Source organism: Chrysochloris asiatica, unplaced genomic scaffold, assembly GCF_000296735.1.
Source record: "Chrysochloris asiatica unplaced genomic scaffold, ChrAsi1.0 scaffold00559, whole genome shotgun sequence".
Classification (NCBI taxonomy): domain Eukaryota; kingdom Metazoa; phylum Chordata; class Mammalia; order Afrosoricida; family Chrysochloridae; genus Chrysochloris; species Chrysochloris asiatica.
The window spans coordinates 387,547-398,938 of NW_006409077.1; the positions used below are offsets into that span (position 1 = coordinate 387,547).

General features: G+C 38.7%; 1 gene segment (V, D, J or C); it reads left to right on the plus strand.

The window, feature by feature from the left end:
- The first annotated feature begins 3,952 nt into the window (after positions 1 to 3,952).
- On the plus strand, positions 3,953 to 4,529 carry LOC102836449. The segment is given in 2 exon segments: positions 3,953 to 4,001; positions 4,195 to 4,529. Coding segments are annotated over 2 exon segments (384 nt in total).
- The last annotated feature ends 6,863 nt before the right edge of the window (positions 4,530 to 11,392 follow it).

The window sequence follows — 11,392 nt, forward strand, 5'->3', positions numbered from 1 at the left end:
AATTCCAAACTACCAGCTATTCCACAGGAGAAAGATGAGGGTTTCTGCTCCCATAAAGATTTATGTGTAAATTAAGCTGTGATATTATATGTACAATAAGTACATATTGAAATTTTTGGTTTAGGGTATAAGAAACATGTGTATGCTTGACATGGGAGAATTTTTTTCCCTGAAAGAGAAGAATGAATCAAGAAAAAAGTTATTATAGCATTGGTGGACTCTTGGTGGACTACTGTCGCAGAGAAAACACACTGATCATACGATCTGCAAGCATGTAAAAGTTATGGAAAAGATGTTTTCTTTATTAGTGAAAGTGAAAGATATAACGAAAAGCCAGCTGTGAAGAAGTGAAATGAGCAGGTGTCATCAATGGACAGTTTTAGGCTGAGGTCAGCCTTTATTCTGAGGTATTGTTAGTTATAATTGAAAAAGCTATGACTCACGGCAACTAGATGAACAGCAGGGGGAGCATTGCTTAGTCCTCTGCTAGCCTCAAAATGTTTGGTATGTTTGAGTCCACTGTTGCAGCATCTCATGGAGGATGTCTTAGACAGTTTTTCTAGAGAAGCAAAATCAGTGGAATATATATATATAAATATATCAAAGATCACAGTCTTCAGTACAGATTGTATCTCAATGTAAAGAAAACAAAAATCCTCACTGTTGGAACAATCAACAACATTCTTATTAATGGAGAAAAGATTGAAGTGGTCAAGGACTTCATTCTTGTATCAACTATCAACACTCGCAGAAGGAAGCAGTAGTCAAGAAATCAAACCACATATTGCATTAGGCAAGTCTGCTGCACCAGACCTTTTAAAAGTGTTGAAGAGCTAAGATGTCAGCTTGAGGACTCCTGACCCAAGCCATGGTATTTTCAACAGCCTCATATACATGTGAAAGTTGGACACTGAATAAAGAAGATCATAGAACAATAGATGCATTTGAGTTATGGTGTTGGAGAAGAATATTGAAAGTCCCATGGGCTGCCAAAAGAACAAACAGTTCTGTGGTGGACGAAGTGCAGCCAGAATGCTCCTTGGAAGTCAGGATGGCCAAACTCTCTCTCTCATACTGTGGACATATTGTCAGGAGGGACCAGTCACTAGCGAAGGATATCACATTTGGTAAGGTGGAGGGTCGGAGAAAAAGAGGAAGACCCCCAGTGAGATGGATTGGCAAAGTGGCAGCATAAATGAGTTTAAGTGTGGCAACAATTATGAGGTTGGCCCAGGATGGGGCAGTGTTTTGTTCTGTTATGCATACAGTCACTATGAGTCAGTGCTGACTCAATGGCACCTAACAACAACAACTATATATATACATATTTGTGTGTGTGTCTAAGTTTATTGTCTAGGATATTGCTTACAATTGCAGAGTCCCAGGTCCCCAGTGGATATATATATATAGAAAAACAGTCCCTCCTCTGTGTCCTTTACATTGGGAGCAGGTGACTCCCCAAAGGAACTATCCCTTTAATTGATTGGCTGCTCATAGCCAATCATCACAGTTAACTATGCCTGTATTATGTTTCATTACTGTGGGAATAAGCACATCTCAGCTGTTAAACCTCTGGAAATCCTGGTCTAGCTAAGTTTATACAAAACCCTAAATTAGAGAGGGTTTCTCTCATTTTCCCTTGCTGACCCTTCAAAGTTATGAAATGTAAATATGCCTTCCCAGTGAATGATCTCCCTTAGGATGTGTACAAAACAAACAAGATGAAGTTTTTGTATCCTGGTTTGTAAAAGGCATTCTGATATATATCCTCACAGACTGATTTATTATCCCGGAAGTCCTAGTACATTCAGTATTCTTAGCCCACATCACAATTCAAATACATCAATTTCTCTTCCATCATCATTTTCATCATCATGCGTTTTAGGCTATTGAAAAGACCTTGGCTTTGGTCAGGCTCACCCTAAACATAAAGCAACATCTTTGCTTTTTGGAACTTTAAAGGAGTCTTTTGCTGAAGATGTCTTCAATGCAATGCCATGTTACTTCTAGGCTATTCCTTGTATGGGCATTGATTATTGATTTAGGTAGAAAAAAATCTTGAAAATGTAAACGTTTTCACAATGTACAATGATGCTGTTTATTGGACCTGTTGGGAGGACTGGTATTTTCTTTCTGTTCAGGTGTAATTGATATTGAAGAGCACACACTCATCAAATCTCTGGAAGTGGTCCTTAGAAAGAGGTGCTGAGAGTGGACAAATTCAGGATCTTTGTGAAGGAGAGAAACTTGGTCAATTTGGTTAACTAGAACTTTATTCTGATTGATAATTGGGGATAAGCAACTTAGTTACTCATTAATGAGGAGAAGAAAGGAAATCAGAGGGTTTGTGTCTGGCCTTGTCGTAAGTACATATTGGACATCTCTAAGTCTTATCTAAGTCATATGGAAAGAGTGATTATTTGAGGCAGAAAGGTTTTCTGAACATGAAATGTTGGGAGATTTCTTTAACCATCACTATTTTCCAATATCACGGGGTTCAGAAGAAATTTTAAATGAGTACTATCATGTTTTCTTTTCCCTCTCTAGCTCTACAACAAATGTGGGCTGATCACCTCACAGTTCCCAGGCATTGAGGGAGGGAGGAAAGTTCAGTTAAGGTCTGGTTTGTTCTTATCTTTGTGGTGGAGATTCCAGGGGTCATAGGTTAATACAGGATGATTTCCCTCAACTTCTCACCCAGATGGTCTCTGGGCTCCCACTTCTGCTTTGCTTGTCTTTGCACATCTCTGGATCCTAAGTTCATTAATTATTTGCACAATCCTAGTTTTACTTGGATCTACAATCAACACTTATGAAGCAATTGTAAAGAAATCAAACCACATATTGCATTGAGCAAATCTACTGCAAAAGAACCGTGCAGTGTTAAAAGCAAAGATGTCACTTTGAGGCCTATGGTGTGCCTCTCCCAAACCATAGTATTGTCAGTAATTTCTTATGCATACAAAACCTGGACAATGACTAAGGAAGACAGAGTAACTGATGCCTTTGAATTATGGTGTTGTCAAAGAATATGGACTATACCATGGACTTCCAGAAGAATCAAGAAATTTCTTTTGGAATAAGTATAGCCAGAATGCTCCTTGATGGGAGGACATATACTTTGAATATGTTGTCAGGAAGTAGCAGCCCCTGGAAAAAACATCATAGTTGGTAAAGTAGAGGGTCTGTGAATAAGACAAAGAATCTCAAAGGAAGGATCCACGCAGTGGCTGTTGCAATGGGTCAAATATGGCCACAGTTGTGAGGATGCTGTAGGCTCAGGCAATGTTTTGTTCTGTTGTACACAGGGTTCTAGGAGTTGGAACCAACATGATGGTACACAGCAATAGAAACAAGAGTGACTTTCAGTAAAGTGACCTTCATTATTAAAATGTTTCCACGTCACAGGAAACCCCAAATTCCTACTATCTGTCTTTTCATGTCTTGAATGTTTATAAGTTGAAATACATTTTAATACATAAATATATGAAAAGGGCATGAAAAGTTTGTAGAAAATGTCTGTCTATCTTCTTTTAATTCCATTTTGAATCTTTGATGCACCCTTATATATGTCCTTATATACATATAATGAAATATACATATATAACCTTTTTCAATGTAAATTAGAGTCTCTTGTTGAGAATAGTATTTTGATTGTAGGCTGTGTAAGAGAATGCTGTTGTTTTTAAAGTGTTATATTTCAATCAATTTCAGGACACTTACTGGGAATTTTATTTTCTAAGTTGAGTTCCACATCTTTCTTAGTCAAATAGTCACTATTTTGTGATACTATTTTTGTCTCTACAACTCACTGTCATGCAATTTGCTTGTATAATCCTGTCTGTTTTGCATAGATCCTCTTGGTCTCAGTGGCTGCTCAGAGCTTTACAAATATGACCTTTCCTCCCGTCAGTGAGAACTGAGCTGCATCAGTCAGGGCACCTGCACCACGATGATGGCACAGCCCCAGCTCCTCATGGTGTTGCTGCTCTGGGCATCAGGTGAGGGAACGAAAAGCATTAGACTACTATCTTTGTAGATTAGGAAAAAATTATTTTACATGTGGAGTGAAATAACAATTATTTCAGAATCAATTGATCACTCATAACAGTTCTGCATTTCATGTGAATGATTTGCTTTTAAATGTGTTGACAAAGTGTATATATACATGGTAATTGTGCCCTCTGATTGCAGGTGCCTGTGGGGACATCATAATGACCCAGTCTCCACCCTCCTGGGCTGTGTCTCTAGGAGAAACAGTCACCATCAACTGCAAGTCCAGCCAGAGTCTTACCATTGGTAGCTATCAGCTCTTAGCCTGGTATCAGCAGAAAGCAGGACAAGCTCCAAAGCTTCTAATCTATGGGGGATCCAACCGGGTATCTGGGGTCCCTGACCGGTTCAGTGGCAGTGGGTCTGGGACAGATTTCACTCTCACTATCAGCAGGGTCCAGGCTGAAGATGTGGCCCAATATTACTGTCAGCAGGCTCGTAGCACTCCACCCACACTGCTTCAGCCCTTAACATAAACCTCCTCCCCAGGCTGGGGCAGGAAGGCTCTATAGCAGCAGCTGCTTCCTCCCCACAGGACAGGAGCTTGCACTCTCCCTCCATCTAGTGCTCTTCTGATTTATATGTGGGATGGTTTGTAGGACTCAGGAGATGTTTAAGGGACTCAGTGTTTCTTTGATACCTTGCTGTGGAAGGTCCCTGTAGGAAAATGCATTACAATACTATTTATTAGTTATATATTGCTGCTGTAATAATTTATAAAAATCTAGTGGCTCAAAAGAACACAAATTTCTATTTTACAGTTCTGGAGGGCAGCAGTCCAAAATGAACTGACTGGGCTAAAATCAAGGTGTCAGCAAGGCTGCATTCCTTTTGAAGGATCTAGACTAGAAACCATTTCCTTGTCTTTTCCATCTCCTACATACCTCCTGCATCCCTTGTCTTGTGACTCTCTTCCTCCATTTTCAAAGGCTGCAAAATTGCATCTTTCTGACCATCTTCAGTTGTCACATCTCCCCAAGAGCACAGACTAGAAGAGTTCTCTGCTTCTAAGGATTAATGTGACTAGACTGGGCCCAGCTAGCTAATTTTGGGTAATATCCTTATCTCAAGAGTTCTTCTATTAATTACATGTTCAAAGTCCCTTTTTTTTTTTCACATAAGAAGACATATTAATAGATTTCCAGGACTAGATGTAATCTTCTTTGGGGATTCTTTAACTGTTCGCCAAAACATCCCAGAGACCCTTTTCCTACAATGTCAGAACTCTGACAGTGTGCCCATGCAGAAAGGTACACTTGAGGGATGTAACCAAGGTCTCTAGGGTCTGCTCACTGCTACAGAGGATCCAGTGAGATTGATAACTTGATGGATCAGCTACCACTTCCTTTGTTTCCTTGACTCTAAACTTTCTTCTTTTAAGTTATTCCCATTTCTTTCCTTACTTTTTCCATGCTGTTAATCTCCAGATATGGAAGCATTCCAAGTTGTAGCTCTGCCTCATTCAGAATCAAAGCCACCAACATAGTCTGTAGTCTGTTTTCCTCTGTCCCATTCTTCTGGACACTATTTCCCTTTGGTTTCTTCTGTGTTATCTTCTGATGTTAAAACAAAGTGAAATTGATCAGAGGAAGGTCATTTCTCTCAACTGTACTCCTCTTATAAAGGCCATGCTCCAATTCTCTCATCCTTGTGGTTGTTAAGTTAATTCAGTGTCAAGTCTTAGAGATCTTATATAGATAGGGTTTCAAAGAGCAGCCTATAGCTTTGAACTGTCAACTTGTGGTTAGCAGTCTGATGATTATCGTACAGCACCACACCAGGTCTCCTTATGATCTGCAAATGTGAACAGATTTCCCATCATCTTGAATCCACAGGCATTGTTTTTAAATACAGCTTTGTCTCTTCTTTACCATGTGACCCTGAGTAAGTTACTCAAATACTGAGTGACATGATTTCCTTGTATATGAAATGAATATAATGATACTAGCTATTTTGTAGAGTTGTTGGAAAGTTGTTGGTGTACATGTAATCTTGGGTATTACCATTATTATGATTTTTTTTTTTTACCTTTTCTTCACAAAGGGCACTTCTCTGTTTGTTTTTAATCACTGTATTAGTTTCCTTGTATTGCTATAATGAATTGGCATAAATGTGGTACCTAAGCCAATAAAAATGGACTCTGTTATAGTTCTGGAAGTCAGAAGGTTTATACCAATATGCGTGATAGCTGCAGAGTTCATTCCCTAAATGGTGAACCATGAGATTAATATCACCAGGATCAATCAAGGAATTTCAAGAGTAACGAGCTCTCCAGAGTGTCTAGGACAGAATCTGTCTTGCTTCCGTGAGGTTCTGGTTCCTGTTGGTATTTCTTGATTTGTGGCACACTTTTACGTCAATCTTCAAGCCCAACATCTTCAAATCTCTCTGTGTTTCATCTCAGATCACCTTCTTTTCTGTGTGCCATTAAATCTCAGTGTTATAAGGTTACGTGTGATGACATTGTTGTTGTTAAGTGCTGTGAAATCCTGTATAGGGTTTCCAAGGAGCGGTTGGTAGGTCTGAACTGCCGAACTTTTAGCTAGCAGTTCAGTTCTTATTCTACAATGCCACATCTGGATGCCTAACTTAAGATGCTCTCCCTGAGTAATTATTCTTAAATTAATCACATAAACAAAGACTTTGCCAAAACATTTACAGGTTTCAGATACTGGCACCTGATATCTCTGGGAGCAATATTTCAGCAACTATTATGATATTTAAAATGATACTTGTTATATATCCTGAATGAACGCTGAAAACAAAATGGTGAGTAAAATAGTTGTGGTGAATTGGTTGTTTTGCCATGATGATGTAAAAAGTTTTAACTAGCAATGTGTTTTGCATTAAAATCTGTAAATTTTGGATATCATTGTAGCTCTCCTATGTTTGGTTTCAGATCCCTGTGTTGGCATGAACAATTTATGCTGGACTACAGTCCTGGTGTTACAAGGCCAAATATTGCATGATTCTACTTACCAAGATATTTAAAATTTCCAAGTGTATAGAAACCAAATTTTATTAGTGATTATCAGGGGTTGGAGAGAGATGGAAAAGTGAAGCTATTTTATGTGTTTTTGTCAAAGCTGATGAGAAAATTTAGAAATGGACAGTGGGGATGGTTGAACAACATGAATATGATTAATGCCACTAGATTTATCATGTGAAGAGTGTTGAAATGGCAAATTTGTAACACATACATTTAATATAATATAAATGCTTATATAATATATAGGGTTTCTGAAGAGAGGCTGGTGGGTTTCAACCACTAACCTTGTGGTTCAAGCAAAGCTTGTGGTCCAGTGCTTATTAAGTGCCATGGAGTTAAGTTTTGTGGAGTCAATTCTGACTCATACGATCTATATTGGGTTTCTGAGGCTTTAAATCTTCGTAGGAGCAGAAAGTATCATCTTTCTCCCATGGATAGCTGTTGGACTCAAACTGTGGACCTTGTAAAGGTTCACAGACCAATGCATATTGTATGAAAGCACCGTGCTTCCATATATAGAAACTTCAAATTTCACCAGGCCTCTAGCTTGTCCATTCATTCATTGGCTACCTCCACTTCATTTCCCTGCTTATCTCTTAAATATTCTGCAACAAGTTGCCTTTTCATTTACAATAAAATGAAGGTCAAGGGTCAGCCTTCACCATTAATCTCAAGTCATGTAGGCCTTTTTTACAGTCCTTAGTCCAATTTTCTTTACTTTTATATATGTGGATAAAAATGAAAATGCTTAGCATTGTGATATCCTTTAAGTATCTCATTTAATGATAATGATAAGACATAGCCAGAGGTGACCTTACCTGGCTGCTTGGTCAGTCAGCAGTGTAGGTATGAGAACATTTCATGGTTCCCTGTCCCAGCCGTGCACCCAGAACACACCTTTCCTTGAGCACTTTGCATCCTTAATCTGAAGTAGTGAACAGCTCCCTATAGGACACTTGACAGGAATGGTATCCAATCCAGGCCTTGTCCCCTGCACCTGTGTCCCTCCTTACACAGCCTGCCCTCATGACTAGCCGGTGGCTGCGATTCTCCTGTGCCTATCTGTTTCCTGGAGGATGGCTTTTTCTTGATCAGTGACAGTGGACCCACTCTGACCTTTGCAAGCCAGTGAACCCTCACCATCAATTCTGCAACTATACCTTTTCCAGTAATGTTGAATGTCAGCTTTTGTTCAGAGCTCCTCAGACTCCTTCACACCAAGGTGCCATGCCAACTTTTCTATATCTTGTTGTTGTTGTTTTTGCTAGGTGCCATCAAGTTGGTACCAACCTAAAACGACCTCAAGCACAGCAGAACGAAACACTGCCCGATCCTGGGCCAACCTCACTACTGTTGCCACGCTTGAGTCCATCGATGCTGCCACTTGGCCATGCATCTCATTGGGGGTCTTCCACTTTTTCTCTGACCCTCCACCTTACCAAACATGATATCTTTCTGCAGCAACTGGTCCCTCCTGACAATATGTCCAAAGTATGAGAGATAAAGTTTAGCCATCCTGGCCTCCAAGGTGCACTCTGGCTGCACTTCTTCCAACACAGATCTGTTGATTCTTTTGGCAGCCCATGGCACTTTCAATATTCTCCTCTAACACCATAACTCAAAAGCATCAATTCTCCTATGGTCTTCCTTTATTCACTGTTCAGCTTTCGCATGCATATGAGGTTATTGAAAATACCATGGCTTGGGTCAGGCGCAACTTAGTCCTCAAGCTGATATCTTTGCCCTTCAACACTTTAAAAAGGTCTTGTGCAGTAGATTTGCCTAATGCAATACATCTTACAGCTACTCTTTTATCACTTCATGATTCTTTTCTTAAACTTCCCTTTTTCCAACTGTTGGCTCTCTTCCAGAATCTTTCTGGTGTTATTCATGATCTTTCAGCAGTTGTTTGTTGAATTTCATCTAAAGAGTATATCTGTGGGATGTTTTGTCTGGTTGCAACTTATTTGGCTGTGCAAGTTTCAAGTTGTAAGCAGACAGCAGAAATGGAACATAAATTTATATTTTAGTAATTTAAACATATTTTTAAGTTACGTGTTGCCGTTGATCTCTACCTTAACTGAATTCTGTTCAGAGAACATATTTTCTGTATGTTTCAATTCTTTGGCATTTGTTTAGATTTGCTTTATGGCTTGATATACAAACAATATTTGCTTGATTTCAAGGTGCTATATGTGAATTGTATTCTAGAGAGGTTAGTGTGGTAATCCATTCATACTTAAGACTTTTGGTCTTGCTATTTAAGTCTCTATTATTTTCCATGTTCTTAAAATTTCATGTTCATTTCATGCTTGTTTCACAAACTATTGAGGGTGGGGGTGAAAACAACATAACTTACTTTGATTGTACATTTATGTATTTATATTTACAAAAACACTTTGTGGATTTGTAATTTCCCCCCCTTATATGTTGGACTATTTTCCAAAATGTCAGTAGCTCAAATCCACCAGGTGCTCTGTGAGAGGAAGATGAGGCTTTCTGCTCCTATGAAGCTTTATAACATCAGAAACCCTATTCAGGTTTGCTATGAGTTGGAACCAACTTGATGATACACGACCACCATCACCACCATGTATTTTGAAGATATGTTACTAAATGGATGTAATTTAAGATTTATCACCAACACTAAATGGTGTTGATGAAGAATATTGAAGGTTCATGGACTGCCAGAAGTACAAACAAATCTATCTTGGAGAAAATATAGTCAGAAAACTGTTGAGAACCAAGGATACCAAGACTTCGTTTCATTTCCTTTTCATGTGTTATCAGGACACACTAATCTCTGGAAAAGCACATCATGATAAGTGAATTAGAGGGACAGTGATAAACAGGAAGGTCCTTAGCAAGATGGATTGACACAGTGGCTGCACAATGGACTCAAATACACCAACTGTTGTAAAGATTGCCCAGGGGCAAAGTGGCAGCATCAATGGGCTCAAGTGTTGCAACAATTGTGAGGTTGGCTCAGTACTAGGCAGTGTTTCATTCTGTTGTGCATAGGGTCACTATAAGTCAGTGCCAACTTGATGATACCTAACAAGAGCAAAAACAATACCTTGATGGATCAGTTTCCCCATGTCTTTACTCTAAACTCTCTTATTTTAACTCCTTTCCAGTCTCATTCTCTTCCTTCTTTCTCTGTGGTTATTTTCTAAATCTGGAAGTTTCCCAAGATGTAACCCAGTCCTCTCCAGTCCAACACCTCCTCCATAGACCCTGGCCTGACTCTCTTCCTCCTTCTTCACTGAACTCCCTTTCCAGCAGATTTCTCTATTCACTGTCTTCTGATGGCATTTTCAGCAGACTTTTTTTCTGATCTTATGTTTAATTATGTCTTTGGTTTGGAAAGAAAACAGCATAAAATAAAAACAAAAAAAGAAAAGTCATTTCTGTAAATCATACACCTCTTTATCAAAAACACAAATTCTCTAACCCTAAAGCTCTGTCCTGCAGTGGCCTGCATGTTGCTGTGAAGATATGTCATGAGTATTTTAAATATTAGCAGGGTCACTCACCATAGTTTTAGTGGGGCTTCCAGATGAAGACAGATTAGGAAGAAGGAGAGATGGATTGCTTCCGAATATTTAGTCACTGAAAACCTTATGAATGGCAGTGGAAAAGTGTACTGAATATTGAATACTGAGGCATGATGAAGTGCACTATAATATTGTCAGACATAGTGCCTGAAGATGAACCCCTCAGGTTGGAAGTCACTCAAAATATGACTAGGAAAGAGTTGCCTCATCAAAGCATGATCATGCAGTTGGAGTAAAGTCTTTGAGACTTTCATATGATGATGGGGCAAAACTCAAAATGACGATAAACAGCTGTAAACATCCATTAGTAATCAGAAGATAGAATGTATGAGGTATGAATGTATGTAAATTGAAAATTGCCAAAAAATAAAGGGAACACATAAGCACCAATATCCTAGGCTTTGGTGAACTGAAATGGACTACTATTAGTCATTTTGAACCTGACAATGACATGATTTACTATGCAAATGAATGATAACATGAGAGGAATTGGATCACATTGATCATCAAAAAGAATATACCAAGATCTGTCTAAAAGTACAACGCTGTCTATAATAGGATATTATCCATACATCTACAAAGAAGACCACTTATTATCATTATTATTCAAATGTACACACCAAACATTAAAGCCAGTAATGAAGAAATTGAAGAATTCTTACAACTTCTTAAGTCTGTAATACATCAAACACACAATCAAGATGTATTGATCATTACTAGGGGTTGGAATGCAAAGGTTTGAAGCTAAAAGGATTGATAAATAATTAGAAATTATTACCTTGGTGATAGAAAA